This window comes from Lycorma delicatula, chromosome 3, assembly GCF_047948215.1.
Source record: "Lycorma delicatula isolate Av1 chromosome 3, ASM4794821v1, whole genome shotgun sequence".
Taxonomy (NCBI): Eukaryota; Metazoa; Arthropoda; class Insecta; order Hemiptera; family Fulgoridae; genus Lycorma; species Lycorma delicatula.
The window spans coordinates 67,811,054-67,836,508 of record NC_134457.1 but is presented as its reverse complement, the minus strand read 5'-3'; the positions used below and the strand labels follow the sequence as shown (position 1 = coordinate 67,836,508).

The 25,455-nt window shown below is 29.6% G+C and overlaps 1 protein-coding gene across 1 annotated transcript in view; it reads right to left on the bottom strand.

Moving 5' to 3' along the window:
• Positions 1-25,455, bottom strand: part of LOC142320908 (limbic system-associated membrane protein-like) — a 1,137,362-nt gene that overhangs the window by 190,535 nt on the left and 921,372 nt on the right. The window contains exon 7 of the mRNA XM_075358890.1: positions 21,774-21,867. Coding sequence (XP_075215005.1) covers positions 21,774-21,867 — 94 coding nt within the window. The remainder of the gene's footprint in view (positions 1-21,773; positions 21,868-25,455) is intronic.

Here is a 25,455-nt window from a genome sequence, read left to right as displayed (position 1 = left end):
ATTTATCACAATAATTGTGGTCGTATTTTTTTATTAATAAATAAAAAAAATGTATAAATTCCAATTCTTACATTACCATTAAAGAAACAATTTCTAAACAAAGCGAGGGGTTATTTCATATGGTCTACTTGATAATATTTCATCTAGTTGACGAATATGCACTTATGTTTTGTACAGTACTAAACACTAAATGATCGTTAAATAAACAAATATTTCATAATTATCACTATATAGATCACGTTATTAATGGTTGTGTGATTTTCTGTAGAAAAAGAAAAAACTGATGGACCACTTAACTGGATAAAGAGAAACTACGCTAAACACTGATCAGAATAAAAAAATAAAAGTTTTATAGAAGTATCAGAGTTAATCTTAGAAAATTGGGAACAGCGATGATAAAAATTTTACATTTTGTAATTTTCTGATTTTTATTTATTTCTTATTTCTTATTTTAAGTTCAGCAACAAGAATTTACTAAAACTATTACTCTATTACTACCGGGAAATAGAGATTAATATTTCATAGATATCTTTCAACTTTATCATCACCCAACCTCAAGATACCTGTTCTTATATAATAATTACATCAGTCTGTACTGTATAAACATAATGAATATCTCTACCGTTATGATAAAACGGGAAAAATTCCCATTTGCCCATTATACCATGACAGTGGAGATATTCATTACAACAGGACGTTAAATCGAAGCATTTTTAACACATGACGACCACCTTTATACATTTTACACACTTTACATAACAATTCTACTCATTACGACAAAGTTTTAGTTTATAAAAAAATGTTAAATTCCTGAAGATGAATTCATTTACGAAAGCGGTAGGATGCATTAAAAGATTGTTGGTAAGTGGGTTTTATATTTTAATTATTTATTGCGCTCAACATACACCAATAACAAACTGTTTAAAAATTAAATTAATTTCTTCTTACATTAAAGAAATCGCGTTAATAATCATAAAATTTACTGAAACATATTTTAACTCAAGTTACAACACCCTAGTAGGGAGCGGTTTCGTGAAACAAGTTGAAGGTGCTCAATTGCAGCACTAATAATTCCATTGCCTGCTAACATGTACCTTGTTGGTAGATAACAGGGCCTTTTTTTAATTTTTTTATTCCTTTTATTCCCTTATTCCCTACCATTTACAAAATTTTAATTTTAAGGTTTTCTATCACCATTATTGTGGTATTTTCTGGTAGTATTACGGTAAAATTAGTTACAGAAATTCTCCTGATGTAACTGGCCTACGAGTATATCTGCTAATTATGACACGACGAAATTTTCTTTGGATAACTTGGCGACATAATTTGTTCAAACAAGTGAATTATCACTCATATTTCTTCACGTGCATATGGTATTTAAGGCGACATCAACAACATGGCAGTCAGGAAAGTGTGTGTAAGGTCACTGTGCAGTTATATCATTGTTTCAGTTAGTTCGGGAAACTGATTCAAAAGCAAAAGGGGTTAAATTCCTTAAGCAAAACGAATTCTTCATAACCTGCAACACTGCAATACAGACACAAGATGAATTTCCGACAAAAACGACACATAGAGTTGTAGGAAAGGTGACTGTAGAAGAGAAATTGGTCTGAGAAACGTTACTTGATTTCAAGGTAATAAATTACATTTCAAAACCATTGTTTCATTTATTTACTGTAGAACGAAGTTAGGCATAACAATCTGCTTTTGTGAAGTATTAGAAATGAGTTGTAATGCCATGACCGATTGGAAAAACTATCTGTCGGAGGTGTTCTGATAGTTTATTACGAATTCCGATAGTAATAGGGGGATCCGAATACCAAGTTGAAGTCGACAATCTTGCTTTGCGAAGCGGAAGAACAGCCACATAGTATGAACAACAGAAACATAGTATGGATTTTCTTGCAGGAATGGGATTTGGGGGGAGTTTATCGCAAGAGAAAGGAGTGCTATTCGAATGTAGTTTCCGATCGTACAGCAGCGACATTACAAAACTAATTCGCAAAAGAATTAGGCCGGCCACGACTGTCATATTTGATATGTGAGTGTACCGAACATTTCTAACATAAATTACTGCACAAATTTCTGTCATTATCATATATTATATTCATACATATATTTATATATATATATATATATATGTAAATTATATTATCATACACATATATAAATATATATATATATATATATATATATATATATATATATATATATAATATTATCATACATATATATATATATTATATTCTATCATATTATTTACTGCACAATTTTCTATCATGATTTGCTGTCAAAATCATGCTGTCTGTATTGCAACGGTAAAAATCTGTTATATGCTTACAACTCTTAAACAGTTTTCTATAAACTACTTACTTTGTTATGCTTATTAGTTACTGTTCTAATAACCGACTTTACAGTAAACATTTCAACCTATTTCGGTCGGAGTTGTTATCTTGTCTACCTTCATCATTAAATGATCATAGTAGGTCTACGCATCACCGCGCGTCGTAACTGGTCAACCTTAATAATGATAACGATTCAATCTTAAGCCTTTTACTCAGTTCTGTCTTAGTGCTTGTTGTATTAACTGTGGATTTCCCTAAATATTTTTGAACTGTACGAGTTGTGCAAATCTAAAGAAAGGGTGTTGAGTTTTTCAAAGAGTTCCTAACGAAAATCAATGTGGCAATGGTAATGAAATAACTCTTAGCATAACTGACTGTCGTGAAAGGTGGCGTTGGGCAAAAGATTTGTTTAACTGCGTTCTAAAACTTGGTTAGACCATCCGAGGTTGGGGTATGATACAATATTCATGTTTATCTATTCTTGGAGCCACAAGTTTACCTCTCAACAGTTCTGCGAACGTGAACTGGCGTTAACCACGACACAGTTGTAGTTTGGAATAACTATTTACGAGAGGTATGAACTGCAACATTACTAGCAACGCCTCTAGTAATATGCTGGTTTAATTGTCGAGATTCATGAATCTGTATTTGCTAAACGTAAGTACAATGTTGGTCAATTACCAAAACAACAATGGGTATTTGGAGTAATTTGTCGGGAAACCAAAGTGTTTCTTGTAGACTGCTGAAAACTGATATCCTGCTTCATTATGCCTATAATAATTGAAAGTATTGCACCTGGATCACTAATCATATCTGATCATTGGGAATCCTACAAAGAAATCAGAACCGCTAACAAAGAGTACGATCATCAAACAGTTAAACAGAGTCAAAATTTATTGATCCGGTAACAGGCGTACACACCAATACAGTGGAGAGAATAATGTGGTGTGTGACTAAATAAAGTTTTAGGCTCCGTTTTGGTAATCATTCACAGATAATGGATAGTTACATGTATGAATTTATGTGGCTTAAACGACTTCCAGCAGAGCAACCCCATTTGAGACAATCCTTTAGGATATAGCTGGTTATTGGCCACCTGAATAGTCTTTCTTTTTCCTGTTTAGCCTCCGGTAACTACCGTTTAGATAATTCTTCAGAGGATGAATGAGGATGATATGTATGAGTGTAAATGAGGTGTAATCTTGTACATTCTCCAGTTCGACCATTCCTGAGATGTATGGTTAATTGAAACCCAACCACCAAAGAACACTGGTATCCACGATGTAATATTCAAATCCGTGTAAAAATAACTGGCTTTACTAGGACTTGAACGCTGTAACTCTCGACTTCCAAATCAGCTGATTTGGGAAGACGCGTTAACCACTAGACCAACCCGGTGGGTTACCTGAATAGTCTAATATTGTATATATATTTTTTGGTACAATTTTTATTATGTATAAATACAAAGACTAACCAAAACTGTTTGTTTTAGTCATTTAAAACCTTTTGCAATTGTCACTTAACAGTAAAAATTTATAGAAAAATGTTTAAGCGTAATGGGCATATAACTGATTTTGACCAGTTTGCATTTATAAAAAAATTATTTTTAACGTGTCTACCGTGATTTAAATTTTTAATTATTGAAGTTGATATAGCCTATTAATATATAGGATTAAAATACGTATTTTTAAAAGTTAACGGAAATTTATTAGTTGCTTATAAAATTTGCAAGAAAATGTTAGGAAAGATATATGATAATCATTAAGAAAATGAAAAATTTTAATTTTTTAGAAAAAAATTCCAAAGATTATTCTAATTAACAGATTATTATTTTGTAATTACAAATTTAACAGACTATTCTGATGGCTAAAAAATTACAGTGACTTGTACAATTAAAAAATAAAAATACTGGCCCTTGTGCTTCAGTACCTAATAAATTCATACAAGCAGGAATCCGGCAGATTTCTGTTTCTGTCGGATCGTTTTTGTTGCAGTTTAAATATGGATAAAATATTTCTTAGAACAGATAAATCGTGTACTACAATACTATTAAAATGTGAAGAATAAAGCTGAAGTGCAATTATTTGAAATCAGTTGGTCGAAAGATGCGCGAGGTCGTAAAATCCAATAAGATTCCAAAATTATTTATCCAAATGGAAAAATAATACGTAAAAGTGATTTTTGGCCCATTTAATACATTTTTGCCTTGCTGTAATATATATAGTAATAGTAAATAAAAAAATTATACGAAATAAATAAGATTGGAATAAAAAAAAAAAAACAATAACTAAAAGCTAATCAAAATTAGATGTGGAAACAGTATTTCTAAAATGTAAACAAAGATGTAGAAAATTCAGTTTAAAAAAAAAATTATTATCACTGAAATTAAAAGTTGACAAAAATGTAATGATTATTTGCAAAAGAATATTTTTACAGTTTTATAATAAATAAATTAGTGAAAAGAAATTTTAAATGAATATGTAATTAACTAACTATAATAGAAAACTGAAACTGACTCTTTTGTAAAGGAGGCTCCTTCTTAAAAGTATTCTATTCTATTACGCGATTACATTACCATTTTTTTTTTAGTTTTTGTTTTTTGTCACATTTTTACTGTTAAGGAGTTTTAATGTTATGCTTAGGTAAAATGTTTAAAACTAGAAGTAAGAAGTAAACAAATAGAAGTATACAAAATGGAAATTAAAATATTCAAGGAATGAAAGATATGAAATATGTAAAATGCTAAAAAAAAAAAATAATGTTATTTATTCTTAACTTAAGATTCGGAAACTGAATTTGTAATTTTTACACTATATTTTAGAGTGAAACCACATAAAAGTCAGTTTTTGAACGTTTCCACTCTTATTAAAACAACTATTTATCTTCAGTGATATACATGTGTCATTGTATACCCACTAACAAGCAAGTTATGAATTTTGCGAATGTCGCTAATAATTTATTATTTCAAGCAATAAAATTCCTCAACTGGTTGGTCATAATTTATCCGCCACAATTTGCATTGTTTTGACGGCAATGACTCGGTGACCTACAGTCAGTTAGTTATACATTAATGCGGTGAAAGGGAAATGACTTGCATTTAAATGTTACTACAGTACACTATTTATACATTTTTTTATAATAAAAAAATTATTTTTTAATGTTTTACAACAATATTTTTTATTATCTGATCAACTTTTTTAAGTATATATAAATACATAAAATCTTTTTTTAATTTAAATGGAATTCTATAATCACATAATAACGCTTATTACTGTTAAGAAAATCATTTCCATCATTTTGTAGTCTATGATATTCATATCTCTTTTAAGCTCACCGGGCTGGTATAGTGGTTAACTCGTCGTTGTAAATCAGTTGTTTAACCGTTAATTTTCAAAGTCGAGGGTTCTGAGGTTCAAATCCTAGTAAAAGTTAGTCGCTTTAATACAAATCTGATTACTAGACAGTGGATACTGGTATTCGTTTGTGGTTGGGGTTTAATTAACTCTATCCACCAGTCAGGAATGCTCCACCGGCGTCTGTACAAGACTACACCTCATTTACATGTCATACATATCATCCTCATCTCATTGGGCCATGGTAGAGTTTCTTATTATATTAATTGAACAGAATTCAACATATACATTAGGAAAATAATATATTTTTTCAAACCAGAGTAAATATTGGGATTACATTTATTATTAATTTTAGAATTCTTCCCGGTAATAAAAAAAAAACCCGACAATACAGTTATAGGACTTTCCCGTCAAGCGGCTAAAGCCGCGTTCCGGAAACGTTCTACAACTGTGGATTGTTTCTGATGTACGGCTTACACACAACTTAATTTAAAAAATTTATCTTTTATTTAATTATAATATTTATTTAATTCAATGAATTGAAGCGCACGCGCTTATACCGTATTTAATTCGCGTTGGTGTGGTGGTACTAGCGGCGATGGTCGGCACTAATTAAACTTGTGTAATTTCACTACTTACATAGAATTAATTTCGCTTGTACGGTCGACAGACTGGTGTAGCCACGACATTTAACGTATCAGGTAGCAAGTGATCTGGGCGATCGAGTTCGAAACCCAGGTAGAATGAGTTACTGTTTTACATTTTAAATATTATTCATTTATTTAATTCTACCGTTCACCTGTGATGTCACAACATAGCAGGCCAGCCAGCCTCCGTAGCGCGAGTGTAGTGTCTTGGCCTTTCATCCGGTGGTCCCGGGCTCGAATCCCGGTGAGGCATGGCATTTTCACACACGCTACAAATCATTTATCTCATTTTCTAAAGCAATATCTAAGAGTAGATCCTGAGATTAAAAAAAAAAAACATAGCAGGCGACTACAACAACATTTTTCGGGTGAAGGTGCGGATATTTGTAAAAGCTTTTTGTTGCAATTATTTTATTTTTTAATAACAAATATGCCTAAGAAAAATATGACCTTAATTAGGCGAAATATTAGGTACTGAGACCTTGCTCTATAGCCTCACCCCTTTAACCTTTTAAGTTGAAAATTTAATGGTATCAATGTCTCATATAGAGAAGTAATCTGACCAAGTTTGATCAAAATCAGTCCAGTAGTTCTAGAGTTATAAAGTGATTTAGAGGAAAATACCGAATACACACACGTACATACGAATATTAACATCCGGAAGATTTCTGGTTTTTTGGGTTCCTTAGGTGTCAAAACGTTAAGATCCGGTGAAAACCGCATATGCCCAAATTCGACCGATTACAATATTTTCCTTTCTAGACCTACAGTCCTGCTACAGAGCTGTCTAGAAGGAATAGTAAAAATGAAGATATTTAATCAGAGTTGAAGTGTTTTAGGGAAATAATAATGAAATAGTTTTTTAAAACTTACTTTATTAGTTATACAAGTTCACATATTCAAAAAGATACATTTCTTTAATAAGACTAAACAAACGTGATGAAAATATTCGACATGTATTCAAGATGTTCTCAAGATCTAAGGATTATTTTATAAATCTTGTATGCCAACTGGCTACAAGCTTCTGACATTATCACATTTTAACGCGTCATTATAAGTTAAAAATGAAAAAAAGTTAAGTAACAAGTGATTCGTAACAATATTTATGTGAATAGAAAAACTTCTAAAAAAAATAAAATAGCTGCAAATTTATTTAAAAAAAAGGAAAATCATCATGGATTGATGAATTTGCAACGATGCAATTCCTAATTATTATAATGAAAATTATTATTACTAGATATATTTATCTAGAAAAATCATTAAACCTATTTTTTTAAACATTTCTTGTGATAACCATTAATTACGTTCTGTTTTAATTATCCATATTTTTGTTGTGGCTGTACAAAATGACGATTATTTTTCCCAACTTCCATATTTAAGAGAATTGAAGAAGAGATCTGAAATGAAACAGGATCATACCTTTAAGCTTCTCAAATTTTACCCGCTGTTATTACTCGTACTGTAGTATTTGAAAACTTAAAGCAGCTATGTTATTCAGAAATGCAGGGTCTCCGTTTTGACATGGATTAACTACTTTAAAAGCTATACCTCAGTAAGAGCCAATATTTATCTGTTTATTCTGGTTCATTTGCTTTGGAAAGAATCGATATATATATATTTATATCTTTATATTTACTCCAATTTCTGTATTTTAAAACATATTTCTAGGTTTATACCATAATTCTATCCATCCAGCCAAATACTGTAGATTGAATTTTCATTAGTATATTCAAGTTAAAATAAGTAACATGCATCGTACTACTTAGTTATTTTATTTTTTCGATATGTCTCCATTTTCACTCATAACTAAATTATATATTTAGAAAACCACAGCACCAACTGCAGCTATAATCTTTTCCGTTTTCAAAGAACGCAGTAAAATTCCCGTATGTGTTGAAATACATATAGAATTTTATGTTTTAAATACAGAAAAAAATTGTGTAGTCCAAAGTTACTTAAAATTTAATAATAAAAATCTGATGTGAACACCATATGACTTCCTTGTACGCTATTAAATTTCATATATATTTATATTTTTTATTGTTATTATTGAATTATTGTTTATTGTAAAACTTTTTTGCAATCAGAGGTTAATAATTATTAATAAATAAATATATTTATTAAAAAAAAAAGGAAGGAGATGAAGTTTGATTCGAACCGATGTGCCATTCCCTTGTAAGATCCAAATATTTCATTAATTAAATTTATTGGACTATTACTCTTGGAAGGACAGGTAGAAGGGAAAAATTGTGTAGGCAGGCCACGTTTGGAGTATGTAAAACAAATTGTTGGGGATGTAGGATGTAGAGGGTATACTGAAATGAAACTACTAGCACTAGATAGGGAATCTTGGAGAGCTGCATCAAACCAGTCAAATGACTGAAGACAAAAAAAAAAAAAAAAAAAAAAAACTCTGGAACCAATGAATATAAGTAGCACTTATCGTTATATAATAGCTATTATCGATGAAAAGCTCTCAATGAGATCCTATTACTGCAGTTAAGAAAAAGTCCAAAATTCGATTTCTTTTTGTATTTTGGACACTTTTAATCCAGTCAATTGCAATCAAAAGGAAAGGTGCACAATTAGATGTTACAACAGTCCTAAATCCTAAATTTCAACAATCTACGGCTAATCGTTTTTAATGTTACATACGTAGGTAGAGCGTCACGCCGAAACTAGTCAAAATGGATTCAGGGGTGGTCAAAATGGATATTTCCGTTGGAATATGAGAACCGACATTTTTCGTGATCACAATACTTCTTCCTTGTACTTCATACAAGGAAGTTATAAACTAACCTTATCTTCTAGTAATTTGTCATCATTTTTGGCCGTTTGCAAACGGAAAAACATACATGTTTAACAAATTATTTTATTACCATTGAGAAATACTTATCTATTATATACAAGTATATTTAGTCAAGTTAAAATATATCACTGTATGAAAAATATGAAAATAAAAATAAGTAGTATTTAAAGGAATAAGACGAAGATGCATAATTTTTTCGATTAATATAATTATGTAAACTACCAGTTTAATTTTATACACGAGTATATGTATAAAATTAAATTATTTTTACGGATGAAATAACAATAAATCTCAAATCAATATAATTGAATTGGATAATACATTACTAGATTTATATTAGAAATTAAGTATGAATCCTTTCGAGTGACTAGCCCCGAACAGATTATGTAAGCTGGCTATTTCCATACCCAAATAAATCCAAGAGCGGGCGAAATTTTTTCTTAAGAAAACCTGAGCCTATTCTCAGGTGACTAAACTATCAATAAATTTTTTTTTCATGTACTGAAACAGAACAATGATTTTTCAGTAGTGTAATTTTCCCATCTTTGATAAAAAGACCTGATTTCTAAAAGGAATCGTGGATAAGTTGTCCATCTCTGTAAGAAGATTTGAAGTAATTTTTTAAATAGGTTTCTTTGACTCATTTCACTATCTATTTTTTTAAAAATTGTCCCTATATCTCTTCCTCTGATTTTATTATTTATATTCTTATTCACTTTCTATCTGGTGATTTTCTATGATTTCAAACTAGATAACCGCAAGATTCGTGCTGAGATTGTCACGGTATGTTTGAACTACTATATGTGACATACTTATGTGAACTGGTCTTGGCAGCTCTGTCTAAATCATATACAAAAGATAAACTTGTCTATTATTTTATAAACTTGTCTACCAGTACCTATATCTCTTTCCTATCTGGTGGCTGAAATAAAGTCTACCTTTGGTGCCAGATGATTATCTGATGAACCGAACCTCCTCCTCTCTTCTAATATCTATAAACACAATCATGATTGAGAATATTCTAACGAACATCAGCAGACAAATATTGATGAAATAAACAAAGTACAAAACTGGAGTATAATTAATTTTTTTTATCAAGTTCTTGGTTATGAGATACTAATTGTTGATCAGAACTTGAGGAAGCATTAATTTTTGGAAAGGAAAGAATGAATGTTGGTTGTGTAACTTTTATACAGATTATAATTATAGCTTGTTTTTTCGAAACAATCTTCCAGCTATTTCTGAATCTTGGTGTGATTTTTGAATTACAGAGATCTAAAATTCAAGTCCTTCTATGGACAGTTGATTTTATGTGGAATTGAATGCTAGACTGCGGATACCGGTGTACATTGGTGGTTGGATTTCAATTAACCACACGTCTCAGGAAGGTCGACCTGAGTCTACTCTAGACGACATGTTTACCGGTACATTTACTCTTATAATAATAGTATATGTTTATGTTTTATAACGCACGCATGCAGTTGTGTGTATGTTGTTTAAGCGGAAATATCCATTTAAATCTAATCCTTGATAAAAGTTTAAATCCATAATAAAATTTTACTGATATTCTACGAAAAATTCTACTTTAATAAAATTTATAAAGTTAAGTATAGACGATATGTTTTTCGAAATATTTTAGAAAAGAAAATAATGTAAAAAAGATTTAAAAAACAAACTTTAAAATTCTGAAACTTTCCTTTTAGTTATTTTATAACAATATTATAAAATACGTTTACTTAAGGTAAAGTTTCTTAAGCCAAACATTTCTTTATCAGTAAAGAAAATACCTTTCTTGCATAGTAATATGGTATAAATTAACAGATAAACCTGCACATGGATGTTCAAATCATAGTATTTTACAGAAGCCTGTTTGGATACAATGGAGTTTGAAAGTGGTTAATACAGATATTATACAGCAAATGATTGAATGAGCACGTTTGCTTTTTCGTATATGCACAAATACATATATTTTTTGTGTATGTGTGTGCGCGTGCGCTTGTGCGTGAAAGTAATGAATAAACTGTACAGACTTACACTAAATATAGGTCTAAAGCGTTCAGTAAGGATTCTTAGTAAGCACCTTTAAGTGTACAAGTATTAGCAGAATGTGTATGAGAATCAGGAGTTTGAGCAACACTCGTTTCTCTTTAGATGTTATGTTTATTGAAAGAGAAACAGCGGGGTTGTGAGAGAGAGAGAGTGTACAAATGTAGTACATAAATGAAAGAAAAAGTAAGAGGAGAACGATATGCATAAAATATTTGATCTCCTAATGAGCGAAGATACGGCTTTTCCGAACTTGTGTAACGTAGCTAACAGCAAAGTTGCTAGTCGTTGGAGCGGGAGAGGAGACATGCTGAGCGGCAGATTAAGTGAAGCAAGTGAGAGAAGTAGTAGCAACTTGAGTCGGCAAGTAACGTCTTCTTAAGTCTTAAATGCAATACACTGAAAACTTAGTGTTCTACTCGGTGACTAGTAACCCCACTCCAGTCCATCATCTCGTTCCATCATTTTACACACTATTACAAACACACACTTAAATGTATTTACCCTTGGGAATAAACCCGAAGTTCTATAGTGTTTTGGTACTGTTATCGGTAATGTACAAAATAAATTCCAGGAATAAATTTTTAAGTCAAATAAAAACTTATGAACCTACTATATAGAACATTATTAAATCGCTAAATTAAGTTATTTCTGCTGGAGTATGTTTAAAAAATTAAGTTTTTAAATTGTAATTGTCTTCGTAAGGTATTTAATATACAAATAATTTTTCTTCTTAACCTTACATTTTTTCCTAAATTACTTAGTTTACTAAAAACTTAGTGAAACTATGAGTTCCAAAAAGAGAAGATGAAAATAGATTCAGAGTATTTTATTGACAATAAACTGTTAATAAAAATAAATTGAACAAATTCTCAATCCTTTAGTAATTTAAAGTACTTTGAAAATTTACTGCAAAAAAAAAAATATAAAATATAAAAGGCTTTATGTGTTGTCAATGACAACTCAAACATAAAAAATTCCTTACACGAATATCTATATGGTTTTGTGTATCTTCTATACATAAATACAGCTTTCACGCAATATAATGTCTTCTATAAGAAACAATATTACATTTAAGGAAAGCCATTTATCATATTTAACAGAAAAAGGAGAAAAACCTTATTTTTTTTCGATGAAATTTTTACTATGATTTTGGAAATATATATCATAAAAATCTAACTTTTTTCATTTAATTAAATAAATTTCCATACAATAACATTTTTTAATTAGAAGATTTATTTGTTAAAAATAAAATAAAATAGTTAGTAAAAAAAACTGAGTAAATATTTAAACAGTCAGATTAAAACTAAAATAAAGAAAACACAATCGAATGGTTTTTTCATGTTAATAATTTATTTAAAAATGAATTTAATTTTTACTTTGTTGTTTGCTTCTAGTATAAAATTAATTTTTAACTTGATAACTCTTTTTTTAATAAATGTTTTAAGGAACCTTTAATCTAAATTAAACAGTTAGGTTGTAACATACCAGAATCAATAATAATAGTAATAAAATGTATACACAAATAAAATATTCAATCACAATATTAATTGTTATTTAAAAATTATTTTTTCTTAAGATAGAAAAATTTGATAATTGAATACTATACAATATGTAAAATCTAGTCAGAATACAAAAAAAAAACTGATAACTATCGGTGGAAAATATCTCCCTTTTCATTTCTGTGTCACGTGTTCTCAACTTCCAGAATTAATTATTGCATAGTTCCATACAATAAACATAATTCTTTCTTAATGAAAGTAATAAAGGAAACTAAGTAAATTTTCGAACACAATAAACAACAATAAATTGTTGATATTTGTACATTTAAGACAAGTCATAGAATGAAATTCTCAAATTAAACCATTTTAATGTTAATAAACTTATACATTTTTAGCACATTTTACGTGTATGTGTATGTATATATATATATAAGACTTAAGTGAAGTGATCGAAAGTGAAAAATTTTGTAAAGAGTATAGTAAAGTTTGCAAGAGCTATTTATTTATGACTGAAAAAGATTGTATAAACTCCGCGTTTAGTTACATTCACGGTAAAGTTATTAAAAATATTAAGTAATAACATTTTTAAGACAAGTCTTCTAAAGTACACTAGGTCATTGCGGCAATGTCTTCAAAAATCACGGAATTGGCTATGTGCCCTTAAGAGCTCATACAAATTTCAGATATAAAGATTATGAAGGAAACAGAAAAGTTAATCAACTGGCAAAAACCGGACATCCGTTAAATTTGTTGGATTCATTCCAGGATGTGATGTATCAATATAATCTCTGGACAAGGTATGGAGGTTTTCTAGATCAGAAACACCTCTTAAAACCTGGCACAAGATCTACTGCGCCTTATATGCCAAAAATTGAAATAAATACTGTAAAATCATACTGTGTATGTTTCTTTTAAGATACTTATTGGATGTGGGTCTTTGTGTAATATTAGATCAATAGATTATGTAAGTAGACTACATAAACTATTTTTCAAGTTACCTTACATTTATCTTACTGACCGAAATTAAAAAAAAAGAAAAGTGAGGTATACCAGAACATGTAAAATAACCATACTGTTTATAAACTATTCACAAACATTCAAGTTACTGGGATTTACTTAATATAAAATAAACATTAAATGATAAATGAACATTTGAGAAACGGATTTAAGGAATCTTGATAACGGATCTATGATGAGTTAAATTGTAAAAAAAAATGTGGAACCTACACATACACAGATTTTATTTAAAAAGTTTATATATGATTGTTAGAAAAAATAAATTAATATTTACAAATACAGGGATATATTTTAGAATATTTTTATTTACTTGCAAGGTTAATTGATTTCTTTTTGTGTTTTTTTTTAGAAAATTCCAACGTGTGGTTTGGTGGTAGAAATAACTAACATACGTATACGTAGATTAAACATAAAACACGATACCCACAATTTAAACAGTTTCTAATATAAAACGTAAAAAGATTATTTAGTTTAACGTGTTAATATTGATAAAATAAAATCATAAAAAATAGATGGGCGTTAGGGAATAACTAATAAATTTTAATTTAATGAAGTATTTAGAATTATACTATGAATATTCTATAAATTCTACGATCAGAATTTAGAATATATATGGTATATACTCTTGATATGTCATACAGATTAACCTTAGAGAAATTTCTATGACAAACACTGTCTATTTTGTTTAATAGGGAACTGTCTCCACCTTATACTATAAGTCGGAGATAAAAAACACATCTTTTTAAAAGTATGAAGAGTATATCAGGCATATCCTACTATCCCATCGTAGAATTTATAGAATATGCATAATAGAATTCAAAACACTTCTTTAAGTTTTAATTTATCAGTTCTTCCGTAATGCTTAAGATTTTAAGTGGTCTATTTTATATGATTTATCAACGATAACACGTTCAACTTCCGGCCTCCGTGGCGCGAGTGGTAGCGTCTCGGCCTTTCATCCAGAGGTCCCGGAATCGAATCCCGGTCGGGTATGGCATTTTAACATGCTACAACAATTTTCATTCATCTCATACTGTAAAGCAATACCTAACGGTGGTAACCCGGAGGTTAAAAAAAAAATAATAAAAACACATTACACTAATAAATTATATTTTATTGTTATAAAACGAGGTCAAGGTCATATGCATTCTACTTATAAGGTCACCGACCTATAAAGAGATGAGTTAGATTTATAAAGGCAAAGAATGATAATATTTATCGTCGCTGAAGAAATAAGCACAATTTTTTTCATTACAAGGATGAAATATTTAGGTATATTTTAGAAAATAAGAGCTGTAAGCTATACTAAAAAAGAAAACTGACGAAAGAAAAACATGACCCAGTTATAATCTTTTTTTCTGCTACAGTTTTGTGATTAATATTTCATTAAAATATTAAAACTGCTTTAAAAATAAATTTGACATTATAAGATTGTTGTAAATTTTTAATGGCGTTCTTTAACTTAAAACAGTGTTAATAAAGGATTAAACAATTTGTACTACTTAAACATAAATGACATACGTAGTGTGCCGTTGAAACTAACGTTTAGAATTCCAATTAAATTTTCTGTTAAATAAATTTTCGTTTTACCGTTAATTCCTTTTAGATGGACTGAAGTGTAACACAAATTAAATTATTACATGAGAATAATAATTTAAAAAGAGATTTCATATATAACAATACAATGTGCAGAATTAAAATGGTGACAGAGATGCACAGGATGATTTTTTCATACCTTTTTCTACTTTGTAATCCTTTTTATTAAATGAAACTTTTAAGTAATTTTTTGCTGATACAATTAGGAAATACCGTTATAATAATAAACTTTTATACAGTTAAAATTGATTTTATCCTAACTTTTCATTTATTTTATTATATAATATCTTATAACCGGTTTCTCTTTAGAAGTTTATCTGATGAACCATAGAACAGAGGTGATAGAGGAAGAAAAGTGCTAGTGGCTACTGCAACAAATAACAAAGATAACCTAATAGAAGTAAGCTAAGTAGTAATCTAACCGAACATTTCTTTGTGTGTAACGTAGTCTAATTTTATTTATTTTAATATTTTATTGTTTAGTATTTTAATCTAATTTTATTTATTTTTGAAACTATTTTCCAGACTAGATTTCTGGAAAATAATAATTACACAAAGGAAAAAAAACCTTATTTTACTCTTTCAAACGTTCTTAGAATTAAAAGTTAAAGCAAAGTTTTCTTGGAAAATTTCAGAGCTTGTTAATAAAATACTAAGTAAAAAGTAGTAACCAATGTTACTTATAAGTAAAAATGATAATTCTCAGCAAATAAAAAGCTTTAAAAGGGTAATACTGACATCAATTAACTGCAGGATGATAATCAGGATATTTATTAAAATATCTGTCTCGTTCCTTTCATTTAATATCCTTGTCTTCGGGCAAGAAGTCTCAACTGGTATTTTTAGAGTAATAATACGAATCAATAAATTTAATCGCGTTCGTGATAATTTTGCTTTAGTAATCCGAGAAATTTAAGACGTTTCCACATAAATGTTTATATTTAAGAATATTTTATCATTTAATATTAAACAGATACATGCTGTATCTTTTCATGAAAAAATTTACATATAGATTTATTGCATTCAGAATAATTTTAATTGGTTTAGTGGAGCTCAATATGGGAAAAACAGTATTGTTTTTGTGTTTATATGAACTTCTAATACCAAAGTTATAATTATATTTGCGCTATGCATCGTTAAACACAGACACGAACAATAAATGTGTACGTAAAAATGAAAGAATGATGAAAGAATAGCAAAACTAGAATAGTCATATAAATAAGATTAAAACTATTCTAATTATACTTTAATGGAAATAGGAAGAATTTACGTTCAAGGATCGTCGCTAGCGCCCCCCCTGGGAAGTATGACAACTTGACTGAGAGGCGGTGACACTACCTCTATAATAAGCTTTAAAATAGGGGTTTTCGACATCTTCCGTACCTTCAAATTAATTTTATTAAATATAAATAAATAAGAAACATTTTTGATATATAAATTGTGTTAAAGAATTCTAAATAAAAATGTAATCTTATGCACAAAACAGTTTTTCGATTAGCATTCTAGTTTTTTTATTGGAACGCATCGAAGTCCCACAGTAACTATAAAATATCCAGACTTCAGATGTGGTCCGACCGAGATCTCCTAATCCTGATCGGTCAAGAACGCTCAACCAATTTTAACTTTCATATTTAAATTTTAATGAAGAAATGTAGTTTGGAGATTTTTGAGCCTCAAAAAAAATTTATTCATAATCATATATACAAAACACATCCTGTCAATTATTTTTCATGATTAATTTAATATTAATATTGAAAGCTATTAACGCATACAACCACGCTTTTTCAAAACATAAATTTATCTCCGAATTTATTTTAAAAATTAGTGATTAGCGATTATGTATTAAAAAAAATAATAATAATGATAATTCGCAGGATTTTACCTTTTTATAAGAAATGAAGTCCCACATATATAATTTTTCAATGTTTACTCATTTCAGAAAAGAAAATATTTGGTATGTTTATAGTATGCTATGGAGAGGGATTATAATCAAAAACAATCATAAAAATGTGAATTACATTGCAGTAACAAACAAAGGCACTACAAAAAAAATGGTAAAAGATTTACTGAGAATTTAAAAAAAAAGTTATACATCTTTTCAGATAAAAAAAGTCTTACAAGTATTTCTGTTAAAAGAAGTTAAAAGTAATGAAAAATACGAGTGAAGAATATTAATATTTCTAAGAATAAATTTTTTTTATAAAAAATATATAGAACAGTAGCAACACAACATATATATGTATATGTAGTAATTTAAATACTTTTGGGAATGAAACAAACATTACTATTATTATAAAATTAGGAGATTCTACAAGCCAGATAAATTAGTGCACTTGCAGAGCGAGTAATACAAACAAAACAAATAAATTACATTTATTAGGATAGATCCTAATTTAACATTTAATTTTATGATTTATGTTTATTCCTTCGTGAATTTACGACTCATCATTCTGGCTGTCACGGGAATATAATATGAAAATGTACACGCGTGTTTTATTATTATTGTTATTAGGTCTATTACTGTAAATAGCAATATTTTCATAAAATTAATCACGAATGAATGCGATATTTGCCTGACTTAAAATTAACGGTATTTTTGTAATCATTTTTGATACGGATCAGATAATATTACAAATGGCCCGCTTGGGAAAGAAATGTCAAAGATTTATGAAAAACATTAGAACACCTTAAATTTTTGAATATTCTCTAGCTAAATAATTTAGAAAAAAATTATTTGTTTGTAAAATATGCCTAAAATACATTCTCTATTTTTTTTTTCATTTATTTGACATTTTCAACATTAAAAAATTTTTTTTTTTAACTTCAACAATCTCCATAAATATTTTAGAGGTAATTAAAAAGGCAAATATTTTGAAACTATTGTAAAAAATCAACTGACGTTGAAATTTTGATTTAATTAATAAGAAATATTAAACAAAAACTTTTGGTGAAACATACCTTACCAATTGTCAGTTACTAGTGAATTTCCAAGTAGTCCGACACCAGTGATATTTAGCTGTTTTTTAAATTTTTTTTACGAAATTAGATTATATGAGTAGATTAAAACTCTGATAATAACCTTTTTCTTTTAATTTTCCTAATGTGAAAATTAACTTACTGGTAATTTCACCAAATCTATTAACACACACATATATAATCCAAATATGTGTGTGTTAATAAACACACACATGTATAATAATGACTATTAAATTACATATACACTATTTAAAAGTACATAAAATTTTATTTTACTAATAGCTTCCGATTTTATTTTCATATACTCGTATGTTTTTTTATTGTTATTGAATAATAACAATAAAAAAATATGTTGATTAACAAATCAATATATTTAAACTAAACAAAGTTAAAAAAATAAATAAAAAAAGGGGCAAAAAGGAAAGGAGATGAAATCTGATTTGAACCGATGTGCCTTCCCTTTAAGATCAAAATATTTCATTAATTAAATTTTAATTTTTTAATTTTTACATATTACGTACAGATGTCACTCCGAAACTAGTCAAAATGGATTCAAGGACGGTCAAAATGGATATTTCCGTTGAAATATAAAAACTGAAATGTTTCGCGATCACAATACTTCATTTACTTCGTACAAGGAAGTAAAAAAAATTAAAAAATAGAAAAAAGGAGCTGAAATCTGAAGACCGAGATTTTTTGCGATCACAATTCTTCCTTTATTTCGTACAAGTAAGTAAAAACACAACTGCCGAAAAAAAACATTGCTCTTTTTATTCTGGTTTGGTTCCATCGTGATTTTGATCAGCAAATACCCAGTTTGAATTTTGAAAATCGGAAGATTGCGATGATATAACATTTTCGAATAATCAGGATCTGTTAGCTCGCGAATGTACTATATGCATACAAAAGTTAACCTTCAACCTACTAACAAATACCCCGTTTGAATTTTGAAAATTGGACGATTGTTAGCAGAGATATTATAAAAGCATCCCACTGCACCACCAAAACCAGCGCACCGTTTGTTACCAGTTGATGGTGATGATCGGTCTAGCCTCACACGCAGTTCCCCCCGGGTAGCCCATTGTTATTAAACTAAAATCTTTATTAAACAGAAATCTTTTAAATTTTATTTTATTTAATGTAAATCTAATTATATATATATATTAATATTATTCATTCGATTGATTCGAATCATTCAATTCAAATCGAGCTCACACATTGATAGAGGCTCACAATTCACAATTCATTAAAATTATGCTTCAGCTAGCAAATCTCTACTACTACTTATATATATATATATATATATACGAGGGTAAGTCAAATATTATCCGCAATTTAGTTATATTTTTGTTTATGTTAGTAGTACTGTTGTGTTGCGTAGATAACTTATGCATGGTTTAATTGTTGTTATGTCTATGCAGGTTTGATGCTGCTAGGTTAGTTCCATTATTGCTGCCCTGCCGTTAACCATGGCTGCTCCGCTTTCTGTTTGCACCAAAGAAGAGCAACGTTCAGTGATCCGTTTGTTGCGGTCGGAAGGCATATCAGGGACCGAAATTCATCGAATACTTTCGGTACAGTACGGGAACAGTATGTTTACGCAACGGAGTGTCTACGAATGGATTGAAAAATTCAAAAATGGTCGCACAAGTGTTACGCAAGACGAAGGAGCCGGGCGACCGTTTACCGCCCCAAATGAGGAAAACATTGAGCGTGCACGTGACATGGTTTTCTTGGACAGACGAGTAACTATCGATGAAGTGGCACATTGTCTACAAATTAGTCACGGTTCTGCCTACGAAATCATTCACAACAGACTTGGGTTTCATAAAGTCTGTGCAAGATGAGTCCCGAAACAACTCACACATTCACATAAACAAACGCGGTTGGACATCTACCAAAAACATTTGGATCGCTATGTTAACGAACGGAACATCTTCTTAGACAGAATCATCACTGGTGACGAAACACGGATCCATTATTACGAGCCGGAGAGTAAACGGCAGAGTATGGAATGGAAACATCCAAATTCGCCCTGCAAAAAAAAGTTCAAGACCCAACCGTCCGCAGGAAACCTGATGTTACTGATGTTTTTGGGACTCGCAAGCCCAGTACTGGAACATTATGAGGAAAGGGGCAAGACAATAAACAGTGCGCGTTACAGTGAGATGCTTACTGCCAAGCTGAAGTCTGTAATTCGAAGCAAATGCCGAGGACCGCTGTCGAAAGGTGTTGTATTGTTGCACGACAATGCCCGTCCACATACTGTTGCCCACACTGCTGAAACGCTCCAGAAACTCAACTTTGAAGTATTGGCTCGTCCTCCGTATAGTTCTGATCTTGCCCCTTCTGACTACCACTTTTTTGATCCACTCAAAGAGGCCGTCGATTTACCTAAGACGAAACAGTGAAACGGTGCATTCCTGGCTCGCAGCTCAAATGAAAACCTTCTTTTATGATGGCATCAGGAAGCTTGTGTAACGATGGACCAAGTGCGTTGAAAAGCAAGGGGACTATGTTGAAAAATGATGTACATGTAAGTTTTCTATTTGTATTTCAATAAAATTTATAACTACATTACGGATAATAATTCACTTACCCTCGTGTATATATATATATATATATATATATATATATATATATATATATATATATATATATGTATGTATAGCCTATGGTTAATACATCTAAATCTGTTTAGCTGTTTGAGCTGCTACGATGGAACAACCAAACAAAAAAACAAACAAACATACACCCTAAATACATTAAACTCCTTTATGGACAGTCGTGATGAATAATTGAGAAGTTAGAAACTATAGTACACGAGGAAAATGGGATTGCTTCTTTAATAAAAAAAATTCATAATTTGAAACCAATTAAACATATTGCAATAAGACTTTTCAGTTCTTTAAATCAAAGAAGGATTTTTTTAACATTAATTTAAACCGTAATATGAGTATAAGTAATAATATACTTTTAATATTTTACTTTCGTTTTCCAAATTTATTTTTGAGTAATTATTATGTTTAAGCACTGGAAATCAAGAAAAGAGTATTTGAAAAAAACAATACTTATTTTATATCTGGTTACACATACTCGTATTGTATTGCATTTTTAGATAAATACTGAAGAAATATCTTCGATTTTTATATTTTGTCGACAGTCAGTCGATAGTCAGACTGTTTTTTTCTGTCTTCTTTGAATATTTTTTTTACTTTCATATTAATATTTGTTAATTCCAATAAACATTCATTAATCAAGTTTTAGAATGCAACTTGGTGATATGAATGTTATCAATTTTTTTTTTATAATAACTGCCATAACCCCTTTATACACCAGATCAATGTTCTCAATAACGAACTAGAATTTAGTTATTAAGATGTAAACAATTAAGTAGAAATAATATAAGTAAAACTAGTGAAATACAATCTTAATAAACGATTATGCATACAATAAAAAAAAAGTTTCAATCATTTTCATACCTTTACCTTGAAGAGAACTAGGGACAAGAAGGGCCACAACTAGCACTGCTATCGCTACTCTTCGCAGCGACCACTCCTTCATTCTGTCGGACATCTGAAAATAAAATAATAATATTATTAATAATTTTTATATATATTATTCATTAAATTTTATCAACAATAACAAATAATATCTAGTAATAATGAAGAAATCTATGAGTCATACTTATAGGCAATAGCGTAGCAGTGCACTTATCTATACTGATGCAGTCTAGTATTATATAGGAATTTACCACAGAAATGAAACATACTAAATTAAATTTATAGTATTATTTATAGACTTTACAAATACATATGTTTCTTGACCTGTATGTTAGACTATTGCTTAATATTGATTTTGCAGGAAAAATTTTACCTATCCATATTTGGAAATCTTAAGTTAAGAACTTAATCCACACTCTAATATTGTCAAATCTATAAGTACAGTATGTTCGGAATGTCGCTGTGCAGTATGCTTTAGAATTATATAAGTTCTGTTTTTTTCGGCGTAAGGTAGGTTGCCCTGTGGGTTTGCTGTGCGTTGCTCAGTTATAAACCAAGGCGCAGTTGTTGAGTTGATTGAAAGTGCTTCGTTTCGTTTATCGGAATCAATAGTTGTGAGATATGGTTCTTTCGGTTGAGGAACGCATTTTTCCCGTTGAATACGTCTTTCGTGAAATGTGAACTGATTTAGTGAAGCACAAGTTTTCTGAAAAGTTTCCAAATATTTCTGTTCCTCACCGCAATGCAGTTCAAACTCTTACTAAAATATTTCGGGCAACAGACTCTGTTGAAGATGGTGATCAATGAGGAAGACCACCTAAACCAAACAAAGAGAAGATGCTTGATATTTCAGATGCTGTGCCGAAAGTCCACTAATGTCGATTTGTAAATTACTACAGTAGCAAGATATCAGAGTTGCTACCGCAAATAAAGCTAGAAGAAAAGAACTGAAACTTTTCCCCTACAAACAAAATGTGTGTTCAAAAACTGAAACCTACAAATCATACGAAAAACTAAATTATGGTCTTATCGTTTGATAACTGATTTAAACGTTTTATCGTCCAAAATTCCGTAGGTATCCTTTCCATTACCGAATGAAGCGTGGTTTCATCTGAAAGGGTATATTAATTCACGAAATACAGGACTGTGTTCAACATCTAACCCCTATGACTAACACGAACAATGTTTACACGAAGCGAAAATTGGAGTCTAGGTAGATATAAGTAAAAACGCGCATTGTGGGTCCAATATTTTCTGATAATACAGTTAATAGTGATGGTCACTGTGCTGTTTTAACAAACTTCATTAGTCGGTTATCAGAAATGGAAATCAATTACGTTTGGTCCAATAAGATGGTGCCACAGCTAAACGGTCCACGACTTTTTTACGAAATCTCTTTGGTGAATGAATCATTTCGAGGAGTTTGTGGCCTGCACGATCGCCCAATCTGACTCCCCCAGATTACTTTCTATGGGAGACAGCGAAACTAGTAAATATCGCAAAACACCAGGTACGATTGACGAATTAAAATCCGCAATAACGGCATGCGTACGAGAAATTCCAGTACATTAGCTGATTAAAGTGTTTGAAAACAAATTGAAACGTGTGAAGTGTTGTGTTGATGTTGGTGGAAGTCATTTTCAACTCCTTTTATAAATAATTCTAGTTGTTATAATATCAGTTTCTATAATATTATATATATTTCAAAATAATGAAATAAAAATATAAATTAAAATTAAGAAAGTTTCGTCATTACACTTTCATAATTCCAGTGTACAGCAACTTTGCGAACGTACTGTATGTAGTAAAGGAAAAGAAATCATTATTTAAAATAATTGCCATTCGATTTTTATTATGTATATTTTATTGTTTTCTTTAGTATATTTAATACCAATCCATTTTATGTAATAATAATCCTAAATGAACACAATTTTAAGTCCTTTTGTTCGTGAGAATAGAAGAGAATGAACGAATATTTGTTACTATTATTATAATTATTATGAAGGAAGTAAGACATGTCTCACTTAATAATAAAATATTCTACCATTTAATCTGTATTATTTACCTCTCCCCAATACTACTCTCTTTTATTTCTCTGTTACCCCTTTTGTATTCATTTTCCTTGTCCTTTTCTAATTTAACGACCAAGTTATTAATGTACTGGATAAAGTAGTGACTAACGATAGAATAAAATAACTTTATCTTTTCTTACAGAGCCAACGCTGACACTTTTAAACAAAAGAAGTTTATTATATAATGTATATATATTTATATATATATATAAACTAAATGCGATTAACAACCTTTTACAAAACTACATAAATTTAATTTCAATCCCTTCCCTAAAAAAAATCTAATATTTAAATAGTCATTATTAGCCAATTAATTACTTAATAAATGCATTTAATCTTATTCAGAACTAGGGAGTTCATTTAATTAATGAGAATTTTATTCTCTTTTGAGAACACTTCTTAATATTATAATACACGCGGCGAATTCCGTGGGTTATTGTCGATGTAATCAATTAAGGATTACAAAAAATAGGTTCGTTCCAGCGTGCTGGAAGGAGGCCCGGCTGGTCTTCCTGCCAAAACCAATTGTTGGCGGTCAATTGTTGGTAGAGTAGCTTGGAATTTGATACCTTCTCGTATACAGTAAGACCAAATTAATAAATTAGTAATTTATCCATAATTTCTTAATTTTGGTCGTAGATAAAAAAGGGTTCGTGTGCTTTTTTATGTAAAACTGTGTTAGTTTGTGCTGGTGGTATTTATTTTTCATAAGATTAAAAATAAACAAAATATTGACGAAAACCACATATTTTTTTTTATAAAACCACTTTTTTCCACAAACAGCAAAACGTTTTTAAAATTTTGCAAAATCAATCAAATCTAAGGTTAAATGAAGTATTTTTACATAAATCTACGATGTTACATAAACATTTTTTTCATTAATTTTTATAACAATTTGTTCATAGCATCATTATCATGTGTTTACGAAGTATACTAACATTTAAATTTTCTAAAACTCATTGAAAAATTAAAGTTTTTGAAAAACCATCTCGGCCATTTTAAAGCACATTTTTAAACTTTAAAAATAATAATTATTATTACAAATAATATTTAAAATGTTTTATATTTGAAAAAAAAACAAAATTAATAATGTTTGGTTTTGAGCGTTAGTCTAGGTACCAAAACACACATTTTTAAAAAAATGCAATTTTCAGATGTTGATAAACAAATAAGACATAGAGAGATATCCCTTATGGAATGAGTATAATAAGCTATATTCTGAGATAGTAAGCTCAAGAACAGAATATATTGACTTTAATTTTTTTGCACTTTGTTTATTGTTACAGACTTTTTAACAACTTGCTAATTTTCACAGGTAGATCTGGATTAACGGGCAATCAGAAATTAAAAATACTTCCAAAAAATTACTAAATTATAGCGCTGGGTTATATGAATCCGTACGTTTTTAATTTTTTAATTATCTCTAATAGGAACAGAGTTCCTATTAGAGATAAAAAAGTTTATTTATTGCACACCCTCGAGTTACGCTACCTACGGGTATGTATGATAGCTACAGCGCGATGGTGTTTATTGTAAAATTTGCTAGCGCCCTTAGTTTTGTTTGTAGAAAAAAATCCTGGCAGATTTTT